At 39.3% G+C, this 27,658-nt stretch overlaps 1 protein-coding gene across 9 annotated transcripts in view; it reads right to left on the bottom strand.

The window, feature by feature from the left end:
• SEPTIN10 (septin 10) overlaps positions 1-27,658 on the bottom strand; it is a 70,454-nt gene that overhangs the window by 20,895 nt on the left and 21,901 nt on the right. For 8 of the 9 annotated variants that reach the window (XM_050753049.1, XM_050753055.1, XM_050753047.1 and 5 more), the window contains 7 exons: positions 24,863-24,931; positions 17,582-17,699; positions 16,987-17,182; positions 11,325-11,511; positions 3,734-3,895; positions 1,523-1,619; positions 139-307 (listed from right to left, as the gene is read on the bottom strand). In XM_050753049.1, the coding sequence (XP_050609006.1) occupies positions 139-307; positions 1,523-1,619; positions 3,734-3,895; positions 11,325-11,511; positions 16,987-17,182; positions 17,582-17,699; positions 24,863-24,931 (998 nt within the window). Of the gene's footprint in view, positions 1-138; positions 308-1,522; positions 1,620-3,733; positions 3,896-11,324; positions 11,512-16,986; positions 17,183-17,581; positions 17,700-24,862; positions 24,932-25,844; positions 26,080-27,658 lie in introns of those variants that run through there. The other variant, XM_050753051.1, reaches the window with a different exon arrangement.

Raw genomic sequence — 27,658 nt, 5'->3', positions numbered from 1 at the left:
ATTAGTCATTACCAAATGATTCTATATCGTGGTTTTGGGAGATTCTAAACAACACATGCCCCATCACCCTGGATATATAAAAATATGCAATCCTCTCTAACTTCCTCTTTGGTTGGCTTCCCAAGAACCCAACCCTACCTGACCGGCTTGTTTTCTGGGCCCACATCTGTAAAGCCCATTTCCTCCAGTTTGCAGCGCCTGTAAAGCTCATAGTGCCTGGTATGGGTCTGCTCTCGCAGGTCCTCCATGTTTGTACAAATGAGCATTTCCCGCAGCTTTACAAAGTCACAGTGGTTTTCATTTTCCACTAGCCAAAAAAAAAAAAAAAAAAGAAAAGAGCAACACTGGATTTTAATTCCTGGCACACAATTAAGTGTTTGCTGAATGTGAAATAACAAATAGCAAAATGATGAGTTTGTTTAATTGCTACGATTATTTTATACAGGTAACTAAGGAAGAAACTCTTGCAGTGTAAACACTGTATCATAGGCAAGGTGAATTAACAGACCAGGAGATTTACTTTAAATTTAGTAGCCAATGGACCACCAGGAAATAGCAAAAAAGACACAACTTATTGTTAACCAACTGTTCTAGTTATTTCACACGAATATTTTGTTAGCAGTTTACAAACTATCCTGAAGACATTTCACATAATGTTTAAAAAGAGTATATAATATTAGTTCACTAAAACTTCAAAGTAGTAAATTCTACAAACTCAAGAATACTATCCATCCATGCTATAATTATCAAATTCATTTTATACAACACATTTATGATCCTGTGTTAGACACTATTCAAAATTAGTGAACACACATGATCCTTCTTCTATGTTTACGGTGACTAGAGGACTACAAATAAATATGTGTTATTGTGACCAACACTCTTTGGTGTAATTATTACTTTTATATTTTTTATAAAATTAAAAATGTTACATTTTCTCAATATTTTTCACTAATTATAAAATTTATCAATTAAGAAAAAAAATCAGCATTTGGAAATCTATACTAGTAAGGGTAATCTATTCACCATTAATTAGCACTATAAGTGCTAATTAATGAACCATACAGTACTACTTACTTACTCATTATAATGTCAGATAAATAATCTAAATGTCAAGTGGATTTAACTTTTTAAGTTGGCTGACTGGTTTATTCTGGAAATAGCTGGCAATACTTTGATCAGTAAAAATAAATAAATTTATAAGATGGTTGACCGTCCTCATAGTTAAGTGGTAATTAGTGATGTTTTATGTCTGAACACTAGTTTCTACATTCACATTTGGATCAGAGTGCCCCACTGTTGTTTCCCACCTACTGACAGGGTACCGCGGGGAGGTAATGTGTGTGTGGCATAATGAGAAGGGGGAGGCCCTACATGGCCTCCAGACTTTGGCTAAAATAGTACACAGCCAACTCCTCTGACAACCAATCACATCCAAACTAAGCATCACCCCAAAGGCGGCATGAAAGGCAGCTTTGAGATTACTAGATACATATTTCTAGTCATCCTTTGTCTCATGTACCTTGTACAACACCCCAAGGGTACTGGCGAGCTTTGACCATCTTGTTTCCAACTTTCACCTCATCCATACTTCCCACAACAGCAAATGGCAACTGTCCCTGAAAAAGAATATCAAACACATCTCATACCAGTGTGATAACTGACTAGATAAAAGACATTTTATGTAAGAGAGAAGAGAATAATTTATTAAATAAACCTATTAAAATCAAATGGTCAGCTATGCCTCAGATTTTAAAACCTGCCAGTGAATATGTGCTAACTGTTCTACAAGAGTCATCTTTGAGCCCCATAAAGAAAAGTATTTACATGCAAGGCATTATGCTATTGGGAATACACACAAACAAAAAAAATCTTATTTATTTTTATTTTTATTTTTTTGAGACAGTCTTGCTCTGTCGCCCAAGCTGAAGTGCAGTGACATGATCTCAGCTCACTGCAGCCTCCACCTCCTGGGTTTCAGTGATTCTCCTTCCTCAGCCTCCCGAGTAGCTGGGATTACAGTTGCTCGCCACCACACCCAGCTAATTTTTGTATTTTTAGTAGAGACGGGGTTTCACCATGTTGGCCAGGCTTGTCTCAAACTCCTGACCTCAGGTGATCCACCTGTCTTGGGATTACAGGTGTCAGCCACCACACCTGGCCGAAAAAACAATTTTCCCCTAAAAGACAAAGATAATGTTGAGGAAATTACACATACACACACCCACAGTATACATATTGTGTATGTAACTATACAATAGTGTATTCCTATTCTGTGTGTACAGTGTGTGTGTATAGATATGATACTAATATAAAGTAGTATACAAAGTCCCAAATTAATGTCAATATAGTAAATGTCCTAGAAATTGAGAGGAGTGAGAGATCACTGGGAGCAGGAAGATACAAGCTAAGCCAGATCAAGAAGAACAAGATTTAGATGGATGAGCAAAGTGGCAAGAAATGGCTTAGAAAAGGAAAAGATTCTGAACAAAACGTAATAGCTAGGTTCAGGGGCAGGGAGCAGACTGGTCTGTCTGAAGTTGAGGATTAATACAGGGGAAAAGTCTAATGTAAAAAGTATTAATTACTATGTTTAATATTTTTAAATTGACATATTTAGTTTCTTAATGGTGGCTTTCTGAATATTCTAGGTGAGCACAAGAAATAAAATTAGATGTAAAGACAATTTAACATACAGGAATTAAGATCACCTCATTTACATTAGTTTTTTTATAGACTTAGTTTAGGTACATTAATATAAAAGTGGTATGAAAAATCAGAAAAGGAAAATAGAAGAAATGGAATGAACAATTATTCAAAGTCACTGGTAGGCGCTTAACAAAGGTGACATCATTCATCCCTCACAACCACCCTTAAGGTGGGCAGTATTAATCTAACTTTGTAGATATGTTAAGTCTCAGGGAGGTTAGTAACTCCAATGAACATATGGCCAAGCCTGTCGGATTTAAAAACCCATGATCCTACAAAATATAACCAGGTGTTTTAAAAATGTGTTAGCTTCAAGAAAGTAAAATAAAGAACTTAGTAACCTTCCATTGTATTAAACTAAAAGTTACGTGAATGTAACTTGGCCCTATAAGTGAGAAGGAGCGTAAATACTAGCTTTAAGAGGCCTCCTTAAAGATTTTTTTTTTTTTTTTTTTTTTTTTTTTTTTTTTTTTTTTTGAGACGGAGTCTTGCTCTGTCGCCCAGGCTGGAGTGCAGTGGCGCGATCTCGGCTCACTGCAAGCTCCGCCTCCCGGGTTCCCGCCATTCTCCTGCCTCAGCCTCCCGAGTAGCTGGGACTACAGGCGCCCGCCACCTCGCCCGGCTAGTTTTTTTTGTGTGTTTTTAGTAGAGACGGGGTTAGATTCTACAGCATGCAAAGAGAGGCTGTAAAGTCTTCTCATGTTTATAAAGACAGGGTAGGAAGGTGTCATCTTTCTAAGGCAATTACATACGGTTCCACAAAAGGTATATCCCAGTCTCACAAATGTATCACTTTATTTTGGTGAAAGCAGGGTGAAAGAAAAATATGCTTAAAAATAAATTCTCCTTATACTTTTTCCAATTTAAAAAATAAAACAATTTCTCATACTGGACTTTTTGAAAATTCACCTTGTTTGAAGTCTTTTTGGAAGACACAAGTGAAAGTATATTAGTAGCAATATTACTCACAAATTAGTTTTATTTTCACATGGAAAACAGAATTAACATTCAATCAGGAGCTCACATTCATCGCAGCATTGACCTTAGCGATAGTGTCATCATCCGTTGGGAACTGGTATATCTGGACGCCATTGCTGACCAATTCACTCATGAGCTTGATCTTAAACTTCTGTAATTCAGTTTTAGAAACCGTATCTGCTTTGGCAATCACTGGTATAATGTTTACCTATTAAGAATAAAGAAAAACAAAATCTTATTGAGGATTTTTTTTTAATCCTGCAGCTGTTTTTTCACTCAAAACCGTTCATTCTTTTCCCTAAACCTAGATTGGAGGGCTGGCAAACTACGGTCCATCTCGCTGTTGATTTTTATACATAAAGATTTACAGGAACACTGCCATATCCATTTACTTGTGTACTGTCTACAGTTGCATTCACACTACAACAGCAGAGATGAGTTACTGCTGCCAGAAACCATAGGGCCTGTGAAGCCCGGCGTATTCACAGCCTGGCCCTCTGCAGAAAAGGTATGCCAACCCGGACCTAGATGGCCACTCTCCTGTATATATACACCCCTTACACGCTCATTCCTACAGATGCTGGCCACACAATCTTTTTTTTTTTTTTTTTTTGAGATGGAGTCTCGCTCTAATCCAGGCCGGTGTGCAGTGATGCAATCTCAACTCACTGCAACCACTGCGTTCCGGGTTCAAGCGATGCTCTTCCCTCAACCTCCCAAGTAGCTGGGATTACAGGCACCTCAATCAATGCTTTCAGAAAGCAGAACTCTTGTAAGATTAATCTTTCATTTGAGTTTAGGTTTAGAAATCTCACATTTTCTTTTCTCTCAAAATCTTGCAATTTCATCAAACACTTAAAAAGTAAAATGTGATAAAAGGTAAACTGAACTGGCTCCTTAATTCACTAAGAATTTTTATTTTTTTTTTTTATTTTTTTTTTATTTTATTTATTTTTTTTTTTGAGACGGAGTCTCACTCTGCCGCCCAGGCTGGAGTGCAGTGGCCGGATCTCAGCTCACTGCAAGCTCCGCCTCCCGGGTTCACGCCATTCTCCTGCCTCAGCCTCCAGAGTAGCTGGGACTACAGGCGCCGCCACCTCGCCCGGCTAGTTTTTTGTATTTTTAAAGTAGAGACGGGGTTTCACCATGTCAGCCAGGATGGTCTCGATCTCCTGACCTCGTGATCCGCCCGTCTCAGCCTCCCAAAGTGCTGGGATTACAGGCTTGAGCCACCGCGCCCGGCCAAGAATTTTTATTTTTTAGTAATCTAAGCACTAAGTAACCAGGGTGATTGATCCCTCAGCAAAACTAAAAGACAGGTGAAGCTTCTCTTTCTGCCTCTTGTTTTAGGACTGACTCCAAGCCTACCTATGCCCCATTGTCACAGACTTACTTAGACAGCAGAGGAAGGAAACCGTACGTACTAATACCAATTAAAAGTGTTCATGATGCAAAGGAATAACTTTCTCAATATTATTTAAAGTCCTATCACTGACAGAGGGGAAGAGATATGGGGCTGTGAAGACCGAATAACTTGTAAATTTAGTTCTATAAGATTAATATCCCCACAAAAGACTGATAGCTCCACAAATTTGTGACTGGTGGTTAAGTTTTTTAGTTTGGTTTTCATCAAAAACCTCAGGCTAATCAGTCATATGTATCAAGAGAGTAAAACCACAATGTAATTTTCAGATTAAAAGTAAAAAATTGGCTGGGCATGGTGGCTCACGCCTGTAATTCCAGCACTTTGGGAGACTGAGGCAGGTGGATCACCTGAGGTCGGGAGTTCGAGACCAGCCTGACCAACATGGAGAAACTCCATCTCTACTAAAAACCCAAAAAAATTAGGTGGGCATGGTGGTGCATGCCTGTAATCCCAGCTACTTGGTAGGCTGCAGCAGGAGAATCGCTTGAACCCAGGAGGCAGAGGCTGCAGTGAGCCGAGATCACGTCATTGCATTCCATACTTCAGCCTGGGCAACAAGAGTGAAGAAAATGTGGCACATATACACCATGGAATACTATGCAACCATAAAAAAGGATGAGTTCATGTCCTTTGTAGGGACACAGATGCAGCTGGAAACCATCATTCTCAGCAAACTATCACAAGAACGGAAAACCAAACATTGCATGTTCTCACTTATAGGTGGGAATCGATCAATGAGAACACTTGGACACAGGAAGGGGAACATCACACACTGGGGCCTGTTGTGGGGTGGGGGAGCGGGGAGGGATAGCATTAGGAGATATACCTAATGCAAACGACGAGTTAATGGGTGCAGCACACCAACATGGCACATGTATACATATGTAACAAACCTGCACATTGTGTACATGTACCCTAGAACTTAAAGTATAATAAAAAATAAATTAAAAAGAGGAAAAAATTATAATTCCTATTCTATTCTTAATTTTTTCTCTTCTCAAATTTCACATTGATGCCAAGTATATATCTGAATGTATCAGTCTTCCATATGCTCCAAAGGAGAGGAATTTTTTCTATCTATCTATGAAATTAATGGCAGAAAACTTTCTAGCAATCCTAAGTAAACAACTTTCCTGTTAAATTAGTCAAAGTACATAAACATTTTGATGCCAGGTCCTTAGTTTCAATATTATATACTTAGGTATTCAACGAATTATGCCAAGTTAATAACTTAGAATTGCTTGCACAATAAACTGCAGTAGACTGAATACTAAACATCAATGTTTACATGACTATTAGAGGGAGGGAAAGTAACAGATATTGCCCAAAGAGGGTCACTTGCCACCAATGGCATAAGAGAAGATAACTTTCCATATCAAGCGGTTGAGTGTTCTGATTTTGAGGAACAGAAGACAACTATCCGGAGGCAGCCTGGGGAGTGGAGAGATGAGGTCAGCAAGCACACCTCTCATCTTTATGCAGTGCCCTTGTGTAAGTTAGAATTTCCCTACACCCGCCAGCTGCCCCTACAAAAAATCTGGGTATTGCTATTTAAAATGGGCCAAATCAAGTAATTTAAGCATATCCTGGTTTTTCCTTTAAACTTATAACAAAACTTAGGTGTTAACTTCCTGTCTAGTTTGTACAATAGAAAGATAAACACAGGATTTTGATAAGGGAGTCCCAATTTTAGAATTCGTCTCTCATCAACTGAATAAGGCAGAAGTGAGTAGTGACAATCTTTAAATGAGTGCATGATACCCGTGACCTTTACTGTTACCATAAAAGATTTCATTTTGGTTTGAATGAAATAAGGTATTGGTCAAAAGGTAATATTGTAATGCTCATCAATGTCTTTACAGCTGCCCCCCTCATCATCTGTGGGTTCTGCATCCACAGATTCAACCGAGGATCAAAAATATTAGGGGAAATTTTTTTTTTAATGACAATACAATAAAAATTATACAAATTTAAAAATACAGTATAGCAACTATTCACATAGCATTTACATTGTATTAGATGTTTTTTTTTTTTCAAGATGGAGTCTAGCTGTAGCCTAGGCTGGAGTGCTGTCGCGTGATCTCGGCTCACTGCAACCTCCGCCTCCCAGGTTCAAATGATTCTCCTGCCTCAGCCTCCCGAGTAGCTGGGATTACAGGTGCCTGCTACCATGCCCAGCTAACTTTTTGTATTTTTATTTATTTATTTTTTGAGACGGAGTCTCGCTCTGTCGCCCAGGCTGGAGTGCAGTGGCGCGATCCCGGCTCACTGCAAGCTCCGCCTCCCGGGTTCACGCCATTCTCCTGCCTCAGCCTTCCCAGTAGCTGGGACTACAGGTGCCCGCCACCTTGCCCGGCTAATTTTCTGTATTTTTAGTAGAGACCGGGTTTCACCGTGTTAGCCAGGATGGTCTCATCTCCTGACCTCATGATCCGCCCGCCTCGGCCTCCCAAAGTGCTGGGATTACAAGCATGGGCCACCACACCTGGCCTGTAGTAGGTATTATAATGAGTAATCTAGAGATTATTTAAACTATATGCAAGGATACAAGTAGGTTATATACAGTCACATGCTACTTAACCATGGTGACATGGTTTGGATTTGTGTCTTCGCCCAAAATCTCATGTAAAATTGTAATCCCCAGTGTTGGAGGGGTCTGGTGAGAGGGGACTGGATCATGGGGACAGAGTTTCCCCTTGCTGTTCTTGTGGTAGTGAGCAAGTTCTCACGAGATCTGGTTGTTCAAAAGTGTGTAGCACCTCCCCCTGCTCTCTATTCCTCCTTCTCAGGTCACATAAGATACGCCTGCTTTCCCTTCACCTTCTGCCATGGTTTTAAGTTTCCTGAGGCCTCCCCAGCCAGGCTTCTTGTACAGCCTAAGGAACTGTAAGTTAATTAAACCTCTTTTCTTCATAAATTACCCAGTCTCAGATAGTTCTTTATAGCAATGCAAGAACGGACTAATACACATGTTGACAGGAATGTGAATATGACCTTAGGTGATTTTGATGCTGTGTGAACATCACAGAGTATACTCACACAAACCTTGATGTTATAGCCTATAACACACCTAGGCTGTATGGTATGGCTCACTGTTTCTAGACTAGAAGCCTGTATAGCACGTAACTACACTGGATACTGTAGACTAACTATAATACAATGGTAAGTATGTGTATATGTAGGCAACTATAATACAATGGTATGTGTATATCTAAACATATCTAAATACAGAAACATATAATACAGTACAGTAAAAATAAGGTATAATCTTATGGGACCACTATTCTATATTTGGTCTCTTGCTGACTAAAATATAGTTTTGCACTGCAAGACTGTCCTACACTATTTTATATAAGGAATTTCAGCATCCTCAGGGTATTGAAACCAATCCCCCTTGGATACCGAGGGATGACTAGGAAGCATCTAGAATTAGTTATTACAAGAGTTTGCAGGTTGAACTGCTGGTTCAAGGTACACTGCCTCTGAACAAGTGCTCATTAGCTCTTCCATTTATTCCTGAAAATCCACTAAGGGAATACATCAATATAAATTGCTCCTGGCTAACACTTCTTAAAGACTTCTGATGACTCAAAGGTGGGTGGGTTGGCCAGTACCTCGAATACCAATACGTAAATATCCTCAATAAACTGTGCCTGTTAATTTTTAAATAAGTTTTAAATAACAATAAATAACAGAGGTCCTTCATATATGCCAGGCATTGTGCTAAATGCTTTGTAATGTTCATCTCAGCTAATCTCCCCAAAAGTCTTAGAGTGAGCTCTCTCTAGCGCTTTTTTTTTTTTTTTTGAGATGGAGTTTCACTCTGTTGCCCAGGCTGGAGTGCAGTGGCGTGAATTCAGCTCATTGCAAGTTCCACCTTCCGGGTTCACCCCATTCTTCTGCCTCAGCCGCCCGAGTAGCTGGAACTACAGGTGCACGCCACCACACCCTGCTGATTTTTTTTTTGTATTTTTAGCGAGACAGGGTTTCACCGTGTTAGCCAGGATGGTCTCGATATCCTAACCTCGTGATTCGCCCGCCTCAGCCTCCCAAAGTGCTGGGATTACAAGCATGAGCCACCGCGCCTGGCCTCTAGCACTATTTTACACATGAAAAATTGAATCCGAGTTCATCCAGGGCCACACAGCTGCTAAGTGGTGGGGCTGAAGCAGAATCCAGGCAGTTCAGCATGACGGCCATGTCCTAACCCCTCTTGACTGCCTGTTTTATACCCGGACGGGGAGTCCTCAGCTAACTTTTAAGACAACCTTCTTTTTTTTTTTTTTTTTTTTTCAGATGGAGTTTTGCTCTGTTGCCCAGGCTGGAGTGCAGTGGTGCAATCTCGGCTTACTACAACCTCCACCTCCCAGGTTCAAGCGATTCTCCTGCCTCAGTCTCCCGAGTAGCTAGGGCTACAGGCGTGTGCCATCATGCCCGGCTAATTTTTGTGTTTTTAGTAGAGACAGGGTTTCACTATGTTGGCCAGGCTGGTCTCGAACTCCTGACCTTGTGATCCACCCACCTTGGCCTCCCAAAGTGCTGGGATTACAGGCATGAGCCACCATGTCCGGCCCAACAACCTTCTTATGTAAAATAAGAGGCAGATAGTTTACAGGGTAGTTTACACTTTTATCATAAAAAATAAAGAATATATTTAAGTCACCAAAGTTGGAAAAGATTAGATAATATATACTTACACAGTATACTAAAGCAAACTTCTATGGCAGATAGGCTCTTACTGAGCATGCCTATTTGCTAAACCCTCTATTTACATGGATCAATTTAATTAATTTTCATATCTGCCTCTTGAGGTAGTTCTTCTCCCTAGTTTTTATTTAAAAGTGGAGGACACTGAAAATCACTTAAGTTCACTGAGGCTCAGAGGGCTAAAGAAACGTGCAAGATCAGACAGCTAGTAAATGACAGAGCCAATATTTAGAGCCATCCTCCACTGACACCAGCTTCTACAACTCTTTATACAAACTACCTCATGTTGCTCCACTCTAGCTAAGACAAAACTGCACACTCTTGTTTTTATGTTCCTTTAACAAATATGAATTTCCACATAATCAGACTCAACTATGAAAACAACTGGTTAAATGGTTAGAACATCTGATCACATGTGATCAGGTGAACAGACTGTCATATAAGCTACATCAATTTTTGCTAAAACCAGGGGACCAAGTGACTAGTCAAAAGTAAATCGACCGATGTGCCAAAGCTTCACTAGGCAGGCCTTCAGGCTTTCCATACAGGTTTCTGCAGAGAAAGCAGCAGCATCCAGAACCTTGGATTTTGAATTCAACTTACACAGTTAGTAACTAGGATCATGAAAGCTTCATTTCGCATACCATTTGAGATTATGGAAAATTCTAATGTTTCTTTAATATAAGATTACTGTCTTTAGCCATCTTTTAAACAAATATAAAAATCTGAAGTGAGTTAGTTTATGAATTTTTCTATAGCTCCCCCAAATTTATATATAGCTCCTTGACTTGGAAATTCAAAAATAGGTTTTCTCTGTATGGTCCAAATTAAAATCTATTTTACGACAATATCTAATGAAACATTAGACCTTCATCCTTGTTAATGAAGTTCTTCTCACTTAATAGTTTCATAAAGTAAATTCTGCAATAAAAATGTAGAAAATACCCATGTTCTGGCATGCAATTTAATCACTAAAAAGGGAACTACAATTTTATTGCAATATTCCTTCTTTGCATCTCATCTTCCAAATTGAATTTCTCTGAAAAAATAAGCTAGATGGAAACATAAAATGTTTTAAAGATTTCCAGGCACTGGGCATGGTGGCTCATGCCTGTAGTTCTAGCATTTGAAGAGACCAAGGAAGGAAAATCACTTAAGTCCAGGAGTTTGAGACCAACTGGGCAACATAGCAAGACACCCAACTCTATAAAAAAAAAAAAAATTAAAAAGTTAGCTGGTGTGGTAGTACATGCCTACAGTCCCAGCTACCTGGGAGGCAGAGGCAGGAGGATCATTTGAGCCCACCAGTTTGAGGCTGCAGTGAGCCACGATCTCACAACTACTTCCAGCCTGGGTGACAGAGTGACTCTATCTCTAAAAAAAATAATAATTAAAAAAAGATGCACAGGATAAAAGTTACAATACATACCCATATTGTAAAAATATTTTAATAGTTCAAAATAAATATGACAGTATGGTAAGTTGATTCCTTTCCCCAACCTACCTTGCTGTCAAGGTTCTTCATGGTTAAGAGATCAAGTGTCTTCAGAGAGTGGCCTGTCGGTGAAATGAAGTAGAGGCACACATGGATGCGAGAATCATGGTAGGTAAAGAGAGAACGCTTAATCTTCAGCTCTTCTTGGAGATAGGCCTCAAACTGAGCATCTATGTAGTCAACTATTGGTTGGTAGCTGAAAAATTATTTAAATGTTTAATACAACATTATTTGTGCTACCTTAAGATATCTGTGCAACTCTTAGAAGTTTGAGGTCTATATTTTCATTGATTAATAAACAGTTAATATCTATGCTGAACAGATAACTGTAGTGATAAAAAAATGTGCAGAACATGCACAAAAGCTATACAAATGCTTCTCAACTTACAATGTTACATCATGATAAATCCATCACATAAGCTGAAAATATTAGCTGAAATGCATTTAATATCTGAATAAACCTATCATAAAGTTGAGAAATCATTAAGTCAAACTCTCCTAAATTCAGTATCATTTGTACTTCCAAAACCGTTAGGGCAATCTGTGCTTGAAACGGTATTGAATTTACATTGATTCATTCTCACAGTCATTCACACGCTGGGTCCCTTTCTGACATAGCTTCCCACACTTACCAGACTGCTGAAAGAGGCTGGCAGCAGTCTAATTTGTAATCAAACTGGTACATGGCTTATTATTTAACTAATTGAGAAAATGCATAGGTATCAATACTCAAAAGATATTTAAGTCAAAGTCCATGACTCTTTGCCTCTTAGATTTATAAGGCACGAAAAGCATAAGTAAAGAAGAAAGGCATACATCAGCTGAAAGTATCTAACTAGCAATGCTGGCATGTTTTTATTTTCATTTGATTATAAATAAAGGAAAGGCCAATTATATCCTCTGCTCAGATAACTCCTCCCTGGAAATGCAGTCTTCCTTCTGGCTGTCTCATGTTATTCAGCCTTCAAGATGCAAATCAAATCACAGTGCATGTGCAGAGCAGTGTGCTACTGCTGTTCCAAGAAGAGTCTGTGAGCATTCCAAGTTCTGATATGTTAAACCACTGCCTTTGCAACTTACTTTTCTACTCTTAACTATTCTCATTAAACAAATCTGGGTTTCCAAGTGAAAATAACAGCAAACAGTTCCCATGTCAAATTCCCTGGAAACCTCTGTAATATCCTTCTAGCCCTATAATGAACCAGTACCTTGAGCAGCTGAGGTACTTAATAAATGTGTACAGAATTAAATTCTTCTATAAAGTTGCCTGACCTTCTAGTCCTTGAGGATCATCACTTCTTTTAAAATTATAGAATACACATTGTTCTCCCTATGCAAATGGTAAACAATGTGAGGACTGAGACAGTATCTTATACATCTGTGTTTTCCACTACAACTAGCATAGGCTAGGCTCAGTGGCTCACATCTGTAATCCCAATGGTTTGGGAGACCAAGGCAGGAGGATCACTTGAGGCCAGGAGTTCAAGAACAGCCTGGGCAACAACACAGCAAGACCCCCTAAAAAATTTTAAAAATCAGCCAGGCATTGTGAGGTGCCTATAGTCCTAGCTACTTGGGAGGCTGAGACGGGAGATCCCTTAAGCCCAGAAATTCAAAGCTGCAGTGAGCTGTGATTGTGCCACTGCACACCAGCCTAGGTGACAAAGCAAGATTCTGTTTTAAATGAATTTTTTTAAAAAATTCATTTAAACACAGGGTCTTGCTGTGTTGCCCGGGCTGGTCTTGAACTCCTAGCCTGAAGCAATCAACCTGCCTTGGCCTCCTAAAGCACTGGGATGACAGGCATGAGCCACCACATCCAGCCTCAAAAAATGATATTTTTTTAACAAGTAAATAAATTAAATAAATAGCATAAAACCTTGAACATTACAAGAATTCAATTCATCATCAGAGTGATTATTATAACAATAGTAAGTGATCCTTCAGAAAGTGGTCTAAATGTGACCCAATAGGATTCACTTCCCAAAACAATAAAATGGGAAAAATTAATCTGTTAAGTATATATTTCAAATAAACATTCCAAAGAAGCTTTTATTAATGACCTGAAATAGGTCAGTAAGAGGACCTATTATATGACCTAAATAAATAACCATAAATGTACCTCTATCTGAATGTTTTGTCTTATGCTATTCAAGAATGAAAACTGTAAAGATTTTCTGCTAAATAAATAATATGCCATTCTTTCATAATCTGGACAAAAAGATAAAAAATATGAATCAGAGAGATTAAAAGACACAAGATATAATGAGAAGATCTAACACACATTTCATCAAAGTTTTCAAAGAAAAAGGGGCAGAGGCAATATTTACAGAAGAAATGTCTGAGATTTTTTAAAAAGAACTGATGGACACTATTCAGAATCAAGAACTCAAACATATCACAAGCAGCGTAAATTAGAAATAATAAAAACCCAGATACAGCATAGCAAAATTGGAGAACAATAAAAACAAAGATCTTAAAAGCACTGGAGGAAAAAAAGGAGAGAACCCTTAAGGGTGACTCCTTAATAGCAAAGATGGAAGCCAGGAGAGAGTGGAATGATATTTCCAATGCAAGAAAGAAAATAACTGGCAACCCAGAATTGTATATCCAACTAAAATTTCAAGTATGTGAGTAAAACAGAAATTTTTGGTTAATAAATGGTAATAAACATATACTGGTCATATAATAATACCTTGTGTAGTTAAAAAATAGAGAACTCGGCCAGGCATGGTTGCTCACTGTAATTCTAGCACTTTGGGAGGCCAAAGTTGGAGGATTACCTGAGGTCAGGAGTTCAAGACCAGCCTGGCCAACATGGTGAAACCCTGTCACTACAAAAATACAAAAATTAGCCAAGCATGATGGCGGGTGCCTGTAATCCCAGGTACTCAGGAGGCTGAGGCAGGAGAACTGCTGGAGTGCAGGAGGTAGAAGTTGCAGTGAGCCAAGATCACTTCATTGTACTCTAGCCTGGGTGACAGAGTGAGACTCCACCTCAAAAATTAAAAAAAAAAAGAAAAAAAAGAAAAAGAGAGAGAGAACTTGGTCAGATAGTGGCTCATGCCTGCAATCCCAGCACTTTGGGAGGCCAAGGCAAGAAGATTGCTTGAGGCCAGGAGTTTGAAATCAGCCTGGCCAACATGGCAAAATCCCATCTCCACTGAAAATACAAAAATTAGCTGGTGGGGTGGCGTGTGCCTGCAGTCCCAGCTACACAGGAGGCTGAGGCTTAAGAATCACTTGAACCCAGGAGGGGGAGGCTACAGTAAGCCGAGATCGCACCACTGCACTTCAGCCTGGGTAATGGAGTGAGACTTTGTCTCAAAAAAATAAAATAAAATAAAAAGAGAGAGAGAGAGAGAGAGAGTGTTAGTATATAATAGCAATCAGGAGAAGGGATTAACAAAATTTAAGTGTTCTAAATTTAATTTCATTGTCTATTTGTATTATCAAGGAGAAGTATAAACATTCATCTTCAACCTTAAGTGAAAGATTATATGTGATAATGTGTAAGAGAACAGGACCCCTACGTTTTACCATAAACAAAAATTAACTCAAGATGGATTAAAGACTTAATTGTAAGACCTCAAACAATAAGAATCCTGGGAGAAACCCTAGAAAACACCATGCTGGACACTGGCCTTGGAAAAGAATTTACGATTAAGTCCTCAAAAGCAAAGGCAACAAAAACAAAAATTGTCGAGTGGGACCTAATTACACTAAAGAGCTTCTACATAGCAAAACAAACCATCATCAGAGTAAACACACAACCTACACAATGGGAGAAAATTTTTACAAACTATACATCCAACTATAGTCTAGCAGCCAGAATCTGTAAGAAACTAACAATTAAACAAGGAAAAAACAACCCCATTAAAAAGTGGCCAAAAGACATGGACATACAAGCAGCAACAAACATGAAAAAATGCTCAACATAACTCATCAGAGAAATGCAAATCAAAACCACAATGACATACCATCTTACAACAGTCAGAATGGCTATTATTAAAAAGTCAAAACACAGCAGATACTGGCAAGACTGTAGAGAAAAGGAAATGCTTGTACCCTGTTGGTGGGAATGTAAATTAATGCAGCCACTGTGGAAAGCAGTTTGGAGATTTCTCGAAGAACTTAAAACAGAACTACGATTCGACCCCGCTATTCCAACTTAGAATATATCCAAAAGAAAATACATCGTTCTACCAAAAAGACACATGTACTTGTATGTTCATCATAGCTCTGTTCACAATAGCAAAGACATGGAATCAACCTAGCTGCCTATTAACGTGGACTGGATAAAGCAAATGTGGTACACACATACCATGGACTCCTACACAGCCATAAAAAAGAACAAAATCAAGTCTTTTGTAGCAACATGGATGAAGCTGGAGGCCGTTATCCTAAGCAAATTAACTCAGGAACAAAAAACCAAATACCATATGTTCTCACTTATAAGTAAGTGGGATCTAAACATTGGGTTAAAGTGGGATCTAAACATTGAGTACACATGGATATAAAGATGGCAACAACAGACACTGGTGACTACTAGAGTGGGAAGGGAGAAGGGGGTAAAGGCTGAAAAATTAACTACTGGTACTATGCTCACTACCTGGGTAACTGGATCACTTGTACCCCAAACCTCAGCATCACACAATATACCCATGTAACAAACCTGCAATTGTACCCCAAATCTAAACGAAAATTTGAAATTGTTTTTTAAAAGGAAAAAAAAACACTTATAAAAATGGAAATAAGACTGGGAGCAGTTGCTCACGCCTGTAATCCCAGCACTTCGGGAGGCCGAGGCCGGTGGATCGCCTGAGGTCAGGAGTTCGAGACCAGCCTGGTCAACGTGATGAATCCCCCGTCTCTACTAAAAACACAAAAAAATTAGGTGTGGTGCCAGGTGCCTGTAATCCCAGGTACTTGGAAGGCTGAGGCAGGATAATCGCTTGAACTGGGGAGGTGGAAATTGCAGTGAGTTGAAATCACGCCACTGCACTCCAGACTGGGTGACAGAGCGAGACTCCTCAAAAAAAAAAAAAAAAAAAAAAATTGAAATTCATTTCAAAAAAGAAAATGAAACAAAAAGTTATTGCTTTAACAATCCTTTTCCCCCTTTTATAGTTTAAATTTGATACAGAATCTCTACTCAATCTTTATATGAGCTTAGGAGAAATATGAAAAGAAATAGAGATATCAGGTAAAATATAAATTAAAATTTCACTATCAAAACTTTCCTGCAATGATTATTAATTTAACTGGCTAATTTGATTAGAATTTTACAAAAAATTCACGCATCAGGTATTTGGCCATTGTCTATAATTGTTCTTACATGTCTTTTTTTTTTTTTCTTTAAGGAGATAAGCCCTGCCTGAAAATTAGTATAATTAATATACATTTAATTTGCATGTCAGGAAATAATTAAAGCTACTTTTGCTGAAATGCACATTTTAATAAGGTGATTCAAATTATTCTAAAGAAATTAGACAAATGGATAGAAAAATGTCAATGTGCTAATAAGAACAAAATATTGCTTAATTATTTTATTGTTAAAAATTAATGTATGGATTACCATAGGAGAAAATCAAATCATAGTTCATAGGGCTATAAGGCAAATGTCTTGAAATAAGAAAAACTTGTTTTATTACAAGAAGAAAACACGTACCTCTCTTCTTTATTTATTTGGTCACCAAATCCCACTGTATTCACAATGGTCAATTTCAATCGAACATTACTTTCCTGGAGTTCATATGTCTGAGCTTTAAGTTTAACATTTGGGCAAAAATGTGAGGATTCATAGTCTTCAAAATTAGTATTAAACAATGTGTCAATCAGTGTTGATTTTCCAATTCCAGTTTCCCCTGAAACACACAAAGGTACATCTTTATGGTTGTACGAATGGCTGAAAAGAAATACAACTGTAAATGCCTAGAGTGGTTTCAAAGATCCCAAGTATTTCAAAGGCCAGGGTGCACATGAAAGAAATACACACTATGGCTGGTCCCCCAGGTCATTAGCAGAGCACAGAGTAAGTGTGCTAAGCTACTCAGGACTCTGACAACAACACTGAAATGTTTATAGAACAAGCCAAAAGTTTAAAGCTAACAAAAACAAAACCAACAGAATCTAAACAACTGAAGAGAATCCCTGGGATCATGATTTCAAATTGATAACATAAGCATCGCTCTGCCCATGACAAGAATGAAGTGAGTACAAGGAATATGAAGGAACAACTTAGAGGAAGATAAGGTGGCACGTACCCACACAGAGAATATTAAAGCAGAAACCTTGCTGAATGGATCTGTTCACCAGCTGATCAGGCAAACTCTCAAAACCAACATGGCCAGACATAGTCAAGGAACGAACGTTTTCTCTTTTCTGAAGGAAAATAAGAACAAAAACAACAGCAATAATAACAGTAATAAAAAACTTTGACTTAAATAGGATGTAGGTGTACTTGAAAGGATAAATATATCAAATAAATGAAAAATTTTATAATCATTATACCTCATCTAAGATACAAGTGATTAAATAAATTTTCAGGAAAAGAAACCTGTGTCCAAATCCTCAAAACACACATTTCTTATCCCTTTCATACAACGAGAGTCTAGCACTATGTATAACATTAAAACATTCGATTTCCAAAATAGGAAAATATCCAACTATGGCATATTCACTTACAAAATAAAAAGTTAAAGTCCATTTGTTTATAAATTTTTAACAACTTAGAAAATTCTTACATTAAAATGTCAAGTAAAAAAAAAATACACAACAAAAGTACAGATACAGGTTCAGCTCCTGGTAATGACAGAGTAACTTAGGTCAAACTTATCCGCCTACTGATAACTATTACAAGCAACCTTTTTAAGTCACTAGAGTGCAACCAAAGGCAGATAGACACTGGACAGAATAAGACTAGAGGGAAGAAAACTTATCAGGTGAGATGAGTTTATCTAGCTTTTCCCCTGAAGACACTCCCTAGTCATTATGGCAAAAGGAAGATAGAGTTCAGGAGGGAAGTTATAGTCTTCATGGGTTAAGATGTCCATTGGAGATTGGGGCAGGCAGATTGGTTGGGAATTCAGGGAGAAAATTCCAGAAAGAAGGGAATCCAAAATCTACAAACACACTCCACTCAAATCCATGGCTGATGGCCAAACTGCACACATATAGAGGGAATACAAAGATCCCAGAAAGGGGAAAATGGGAATTGGGAGGAGTTATGCAGAGTTTTCAAGTGCCATCTTGAGGAGATGAACAGAGCTTAAATTTTAAGCCTGTAAGTTAAACGGTCTCCTGTAAACACCCTAGCCTTCTACTGAAACCCTAGGAGTAAGGTCCATAACTCAGCAATCAGAAAGCATAGCTGAAGCAGACGTGCCTTAACAAAGCCTTTAACAAGGCTCAACATGATCGATGTGATCAGTCAGCAATTTAATTATCTGTCAGAACAAAGTTCAACATTCTGCAGAAGAAAACAGAATCTAGCATCTCCATAGTATCTACTATATAATAAAAAATATTATGACAGGGGAAAAAAACAGAAAAATGTGATTCATGGTCAAGAAAGAAAGTCAACAGAAAGAGATCCACAATGAACCAGATGTTTAATTAGCAGGTAAGAACTTCAAATAATGACAACAAATATGCTAAAGAATCTACAGAAAAAAGAGGCTATCATGGGTGGCATGACAGGGAATTACAGAAAGATATGAAAGAGCTCGCAACAGCAAAAAGCAGCAGACAATTTCTAGAATGTAAAAATGCAACATCTGAAGTAAAAAATATATTTAGTACTAACAGCAGATCAAATAATGGAAGAGACATTTGTTCAATAGTTATCCAAGCTAAAAATCTCACAGAAAGAAAAAAGATAAAACTATGCCAGTCTTAAAAACTTGCATGAGAGTATCAAATGGTCTAACACACCAGTAATTGGAATACAAGGAGAAAAGTTAGAGAAAGAGGAGAGAAGGTGAAAGTGTGGGGTAGGAGGGAGGAAAAAAAAATCTAAGTAATAGTGACTGAAAACTTTCTAATTTTCTAAACTTGAACTCAGAACAAGAATTTTAGCAAACTACAAAGAGGAAATATCCAAAGGAACCCACATCTAGGGACATCACAGCAAACTGCTAAAAAACAAAGATAATGAAAACTTTAGGCCCGGCACGGTGGCTCATGCCTGTAATTCCATCACTTTGGGAGGCCGAGGCAGGTGGATCATGAGGTCAGGAGATTGAGACCATCCTGGCTAACATGGTGAAACCCTGTCTCTACTAAAAATACAAAAAATTAGCCAGGTGTGGTGGCGCACACCTGTAGTCCCAGCTACTCAGAAGGCTGAGGCAGGAGAAGCGCTTGAACCTGAGAGGTGGAGGTTGCAGTGAGCTGAGATTGCACCACTGCACTCCAGCCTGGGTGACAGAGCGAGACTCCATCTCAAACAACAACAACAACAACAACAACAACAACAACAACACGAAAATTACCCGGGCGTGGTGGTGCCTATCATCCCAGCTACTCGGGATGCTGAGGTGGGAGGATCACTTAAACTCGGGAGGCAGACATTGCAGTAAGCTACAGATGTTGCTTAAGAAACAATGCAAACCAGAAGACAAAACAATAACCCCTATAAAATGCCAGAAAAAAAAAAAAAGACAATGTAGAATTCTATAACCAACAAAAACATCCTTCAAAAATGAAGGCAAAATGAAGACAACTTCAGATAAATAAAATCTGAGAAAATCCACTGACAGTTGGCCCACGGTATAAGAAATGATAAAAGTTCTTCAAGAGAAAGGAAAATGACAACAGATCTACAAAAAGGAATGAAGATCATCAGAAAGGTAAATATGTGGGTAAATGTAAGAGAGGTTTTTTTTACTTCTTGAAAATAGAAATGTTTAAAGCAATAACAAAAACAATCTGTTACAGGTTACATGCACAAGTAAAATGTATAAGAAACACAAAATACAGGAGGAGGACTGAAGGAATATTGTTATAAGGTTTCTACAGTATACATAAAGTGTTACATATATAAATTTTTTTTTTGAGATGGAGTTTTGTTCTTTTGCCCAGGCTGGAGTGAAGTGGTGTCATCTTGGCTCACTACAACCTCCGACCACCAGGTTCAAGGGATTCTCCTACCTCAGCCTCCCGAGTAGCTGGAATAACAGGCGTCCACCACCATGCCTGGGTAATCTTTGTATTTTTAGTAGAAATGGGGTTTCACCATGTTGGCCAGGCTGGTCTAAAACTCCTGACCTCAGGTGATCCATTCACTTCAGCTTCTCAAAGTGCTAGGATTACAGGCGTTGAACCACCGTGCTGGGCTAAAATTTTATATTGTCTGAAGGTTGGGTGTGGTAAGTTAGAGCCTAGGTCAATTACTATCAAAAAAAAAAAAAAAAAAAAAGCCAAAGAGGTATAGCTAATAAGCCAAAAGCAGAAATGAAATGGAGTCATAAAAATTCTCTATTAATCCAAAAGAAGGTAGGAAAGAAGAAAACGAAAGGACAAGGGCACATATAGAAAACTAGTTATCAAGAAAATGTACAATGTCCACCTCCCGAGTTTAAGTGATCCTCCCACCTCAGCCTCCCGAGTAGTTGGGATTATAGGTGCCACCACGCCTGGGTAATTTTCATGGGTTTTTTTGTTTGTTTGTTTTTGTTGTTGTTTGTTTTGATTTTTGTTTTTTGTTTTTGAGATGGAGTCTTGCTCTGTCACCCAGGCTAGAGTGCAGTGGTGTGATCTCGGCTCACTGCAACCTCCACCTCCCAGGTTCAAGCAGTCAGGTCAGGCGCGGTGGCTCACGCCTATAATCTCAGCACTTTGGGAGGCCAAGGCAGGCAGGTTACTTGAGGTCAGGAGTTTGAGACCAACCGGACCAGCATGGCAAAACCCCATCTCTACTAAAAATACAAAAATTAGCTGGGCATGGTGGTGCATGCCTGTAGTCCAGCTACTCAGGAGGCTACAGCATGAGAACCGCTTGAACCTGAGGCGGAGGCTGCAGTGAGCCAAGATCCTGCCATTGAGCTCCAGCCTGTGCAACAGAGCAAGACTCTGTCTCAAAAAAATTCATAAAAATAAAAATAAATAAAAAGTAAAATTGAATATCCAACAAAACAGCTAAAATAAAAAGGCTGAACATGTCAAGTGATAGAGATAATGAAGAACTGGAATGCTGGTAAATTTGCTAGTCTGAATGCAAAATGGTACAGTTGCTTTGGAAACTAGCTTGGCAGTTTCTTATGAAGTTAAAAACATGCTATTATATAGCCAAAAAAAAAACCCGCTTGGAGGCATCCAAAATAATGAAAATATATGTCCACACAAGAACTTATGCATCAATGTTCACAGCAGTTTTATTCCCAATGGTCAAAAACTGGAAACATCCCAAATATCAAACAAGTGGTGAACAGATAAACAAATTGTAGTATACTAAACTACTGATATATGTCACAACATGGATGACGAGCTAGGTATCCCAACAGTGATTTATTTACTGAGGTTTGAGTTTTTAAAAATACGCATTATGTGCATTTTTCACATAATCATATATTCATACACACACACACACACACACACACACACACACACACAGATGTAAATGTCTCAAAGGGTGATGACAGACTATTGAGAGTGGTTACCAGTCAGCAGTAGACTAACAGACTGCGGTGAGAAGAAATCGCTGTTTATTGTACATAGTGGGCAGAATTCTAAGATGGTCGCTAACACTGATGCCCCTGGTGCACACAAACTTTCTCCCAGTTATTAAATCAAATGCTAATCTAGGTGTCACTGAGAAGAGATTTTACAGAATGATTAAGTTCCCAAACCAGTCAGTCAGCCTTCGAAAGGGAGATTATCCTGGGTGGGGGCCAGACCTAATGAGGTAAATCATTTTTTGTTTTTTTTTTTTTTCTTTTGAGACAGAGTTTTTGCTCTGTTGCTCAGGCTGGAGTACAATGATGTGGTCTCAGCTCACTGCAACCTCTGCCTCCTGGGTTCAAATAATTCTCCTGCCTCAGCCTCTCAAGCAGCTGGGATTATAGGTCCTTGCCACCATGCCCACCTAATTTTCGTATTTTTAGTAGAGACAAGGTTTCACCATGTTGGTCAGGCAGGTCTCGAACTCTTGACCTCAGGTGATCCACTCACCTGGGCCTCCCAAAGTGTTAGGATTACATGTGTGAGCCACTGTGCCCGGCCATGAGGTAAATCCTTAATAGGGCCTGGACACTTCCTGGCCAAAGACTTGAAGCATGAAGGGAACTCCACCTGCCAGTTCTCCCTTGCTGGCTTTCAGAATGGAATGGTCTCTAGGAGCTGACAACAACCCCCAGCCAGTAGGGAACTGAATTCTGCCAACAACCGGAAAGAGTATGGAAGGAAAGCCTCCAGATAAGAACCCAGCAGCTGACCTCGTGAGCATGAAACCCAGAGCAGAGAAGGCAGATGGGTCACATCTGGCCTTTGACCTACAGAACTGTGAGCTAACAAACAGATGCTGTTTTAAGCAGCTAAATTTGTGACGATTTGTTATGCAGCAACAGAAAACTAGTATACTATATTCTCTTTTGTGCCGTTTGAATCATTTTTAGTCATGTAAGCATGTTATCCTCATATATTTTTAAAGAGCACTGAAGAAGCACTAGGCTTCTTCCTCGTGAAAGTGTTCAAGATGATAAGAACTTCATAACTTGTTAAAGTTGCTATCTGATAGGCATATGCTTATTACATACAAGTTGAACTAAATGGCCTCTAGGATTCCTTCTAGTTCTACAATGACAGGATTTTAATGCCACCAGAAAAAAGAAGTATTTCAAAAATAAGGGTGTGGTCCCCACGATGTAACACAGAAGAGGGGCCAGGGAAAAAGAAACTAAGCTAACAGTCACCGGATGGACTAGTCACTAAAGATTACTAGTGACTCTGACAGTAATCTCTGGAGGATTAAACATCATTCAAAAAGTCTGTGAGGAAGATGGAACAGACTGTTAGTACCATTGATATATGGAGAAAGAGGGAAAAACAAGAAGAGACTACAGTTATTGGAACACAGAACTAAAGAAAATTATTTAATCTTATTGAATTACTGGCCAGGTGTGGTGGCTCACGCCTGTAATCCAAGTGCTTTGGGAGGCAGAGGCAGATGGATCACTTGAGGCCAGGAGTTCGAGACCAGCCTAGCCAACGTGAGCAAAACCCCGCCTCTAATAACAATACAAAAATTGGCCGAGTGTGGTGGCACATGCCTATAATTATAGCTATTTGGGGGGCTGAGGCATGAGAATTGCTTGAACCTGGGAGGTGGAGGTTGAGTGAGCCGAGATTGCACTACTGCACTCCAGACTGGGCAACAGAGCGAGCGAGACTCTGTCTCAAAAACAAACAAAATAAAAAACAACTTACTGAATTACCCATGTTTGTATTTGCAATTTTCTTTCTAGCTAAAGTTTAAAACGTTCCTCTTTCGCCAAATTAAATTTACTTCCTATTTTTAAATACAAATTTCAATATAAATTACCAAACCCCTCCCTGCAGATCCTTAGAAGAATCAGGTCTAATCTTGTATCAGGGAGGCATCTGGCAGGACCACCCAAGGGCTCCCTAAACTCTGCCATTCACAGGAGTTCTATGCACCCACCACATTCTGCAGTGTGCTCAAAAAAAAAAAAAAAAAAAAAAAAAAAAAAAAAACAGCTGGGCTTGGTGGCTTACGCCTGTAATCCCAGCACTTTGGGAGGCTGAGGTAGGCAAATCACTTGACGCCAGGAGTTCGAGACCAGACTGGGCAAACTGGCAAAACCCCATCTGTACTAAAAATACAAAAATCAGCCAGGTGTGGTGGCACACACCTGTAATCCCAGCTACTTGAAAGGCTGAGGCATGAGAACTTCTTGAACCCAGGAGGCAGAGGTTGCAGTAATCTGAGATTGCACCATCACATTTCAGCCTGGGCAAGAGAGCAAGGCTCTGTCTCAAAAAAGAAAAACAAACAATGAATGAAAAAAAGAAACAGGGCTGGGCGTGGTGGCTCATGCCTATAATCCTAGCACTTTGGGAGGCTGAGGTGGGCAGATCACTTAAGGTCAGGAGTTCAAAACTAGTCTACCAACATGGTAAACACCATCTCTACTAAAATACAAAAAAAATTAGCTGGACGTGGTGGCAGTCACCTGTGATCCCAGCTACTCGGGAGGCTGAGGCAGGAGAATTGCTTGAACCCAGGAGGCAGAGGTTGCAGTGAGCCGAGATCACACCACCCCACTCCAGCCTGGGCGACAGAGCAAGACTCCGTCTAAAAAAAAACAGAAAAAAAAAATGTCCTTAATGTCAAAATATTGTGTATACTCAATTATTCAATCCATCATCGACTTTTCACTTGAATCAACAGAAAAATTAATTCATGTTGGAGGTGAGTACAAACAGAAGTCTCTATCACAAGAGTCTATGAGCACTCCAAGTAGTTATTTTAAAATCATAGAAGCATTTACAGTACAATATGGTATCTATTTAAAAGACATACTCACTCTCTGTTCATCATCAGATCCTTGTGAAGACATACAAGTTGTTTTCGTTGCCATGTGAGACTGAAAGAGCTAAAAAAGGAATACAAAGGCTTAAAAGGAAACAGAAACATTACTCCCCAAAACCCAGTATCTAAATAATATATTTACATGAATAAGGTGTTATAATACTGTTGTTATCACCAAGTTTTGAAGTGTAGTCTACATTATTGAATCATGTTTGAAATTGTGGCTTTCTTGCTGGATAGGTATCTACATAAGTAAATTACATATAATATTCAACACATATGGTAATATACTTACACACAAAAAAATTGTAAGAAATTAGTAAACTTCCATTTACAAGTAGGGAGACGAATAACTTTTTTTTTTTTTTTTTGAGATGGTGTCTTGCTGTGTCACCCAGGCTGGAGTGCAGTGGTGTGATCTCAGATCACTGCAACCTCCATCTCCTGGGTGTAAGTGATTCTCCTGCCTCAGCCTCCTGAGGAGCTGGATTACATGCATGCGCCACCATGCCTGGCTAATTTTTGTATTTTTAGTAGAGACGGGGTTTCACCATGTTGGTCAGGCTGGTCCCGAACTTCTGACTTCACGATCTGCCCGCCTCGGCCTCCCGAGCACTCCCTGCTCGGATTACAGGCGTGAGCCACCACACCCTGCCTTTTCATTTTTAAAGATACTCTGAGAGCCATGAAGTCCCTCAAAATTAGGTATGTTCCACTGTAGCGTGTCAGAGGAAACATAAATGTCAAGAATGCTACAATTGCAGTGTGGTGGGGAAAGCAGGGATTTTATAATTTTAACAACTACCTTTGTCACTAACATAATCATTTATAGAACTCATATTACACATCCATATCACTATGCTAGCTCATTAAGTTCATTTTCTTATTTAATCCTTACAATACATCTGAGCTACACGTAGTATTATTCCCACAGCCTAGATGAAAAAATTCGGATTCTGAAAGGTTGAGTAATTTACCAGAAATCATACAAGCCAGTAGGGTGTAGACATAGGTCTGATTTGACTGCCAAACTGGTGTTCCTTCTGCTGCCCCAAGTTGTAAACCAAATGGATATTCACTGTTCCCAACAGTAGAGAATGAGGGAAGAGAGGTACAAGAAAAACTGTACTAATTCCAAGGTACTGCTATCCTACTTCTGAATACAGCACAAGATACTGAGGAAACGTCACATTATTTAAAAAGTAGTATTAATATTGGTAAAAAAATTGCAAATGGTACCAATGAGAATACAGTGCACATTACTCCCTTCCCACTCTTGATTCTCTAGTAGCTCAGCGCTCTTCCCGAGAGGCACCAGACCCTTACGCATCCTTCCAGAGAGAGGCTGTGCATGTCTAAGCAGGCCTCCTTTGTTTATATAAATGGTAGCTGTCTACTGCTCTGTGCTGTGGTTTTTTTTGCTGAATCTTTCTGAGACTGTTTCGCCGTACTATTTAGATCTACCTCATTCTTTCTACAGCATAGTGTTCTCCTCTGTGTACTACAGTGTGGTATATATACAGACGCTCTTCATTGAGACTGTCCTCTCCTCTGTACTTACAATGAACCATGCTGCAACAAATGGCACTGCAATGAAAGACAGAACTTGGGTGCTCCCACCACCTCACCCTGATCCTCTGCGTGCACACACACAGTGAATGAATCCTACACAGACAAAATAGTGCACATCGTGACTGACAACAATCTTTTGCTGGTACATTTTGATAAAATAGGCTGACCTTGTAACTGAACACTCCGAATAACAGTGTTTTTTTTGTTTTGTTTTGTTTTGAGACAGAGTCTCGCTCTGTCACCCAGGCTGGAGTGCAGTGGCGCAATCTCAGCCACTGCAACCTCTGACTCCCGGGTTCAAGCAATCCTCCTGCCTCAGACTCCCAAGCAGCTGGAATTACCAGCAAGCGCCACCACACGTGGCTTATGTTTGTATTTTTAGTAGAGATGGGGTTTTCACCACGTTGGCCAGGGTGGTCTCAAACTCCTGACCCAAGTGATCCTACCGCCTTGGCCTCCCAAAGTGTTGGGATTATAGGCCTGAGCCCCTGCACCCAGTCAACAGTGTTTTCAAATACTAAGTTTTTCTAACACAAAATGATGTTTGTCAGTTGGAAGATGCTCCTATAGAAAAGCATGCAAAAGCTCAATGAGGGACACAATGGTCCTGGTTGTGTTTTCACAATCTGAAAAGTGAAAAGTATGTAATGATACAAAGCACATCAGAGACTAGCCTGGTTTTAATACCTGGCCTCAGGCTTTAGCTTTTAACTACACATATACTTCACTTACACCCTGCCATTCTGAAAGGCCCCCCAATCCCAGTCACCATGTGGTACCTAAGCAGTATCATATCCCTCTAGTCTGTAGAATACAAGCAAAGTGAGAGCCCCTGGAAACACACAGTGGTGGTTACAGAAATTTGGAGAAATTAGAGATCACTGAAGGCAGGAGTCAAAGAAGAAAATGACTTTGAAGTGAGTCAGGAAAGAGGTACAGATCTAGATGAGACATTTAAGGTAGAAAAAAAAATCCCTAAATACCACAAGGCAGAATTTCGTACTAGAAGAAAACACAGTAACTGCAAGAATTTGATGGAAAAAAGGAACAGATTAGGGACAATACCTGAATGGCAGACTGAGTAAACCAGAAGTGTCCATTTAGAGTCTGACTTTCTGCTAAAGGCTAAGAAGTGCCACAGATAATATTTGGCTAGGGGCCCTGTTCAGAGCCCTGCACTAGACACAATGAGGAGTAGGGTAGAACATTCCATCCTTGT

The sequence above is a fragment of the Macaca thibetana genome, chromosome 13, assembly GCF_024542745.1.
Source record: "Macaca thibetana thibetana isolate TM-01 chromosome 13, ASM2454274v1, whole genome shotgun sequence".
In the NCBI taxonomy this organism is placed as follows: Eukaryota; Metazoa; Chordata; class Mammalia; order Primates; family Cercopithecidae; genus Macaca; species Macaca thibetana.
Note: the sequence above shows the minus strand (reverse complement) of the source record. Positions and strands in the feature narration are given on the sequence as shown.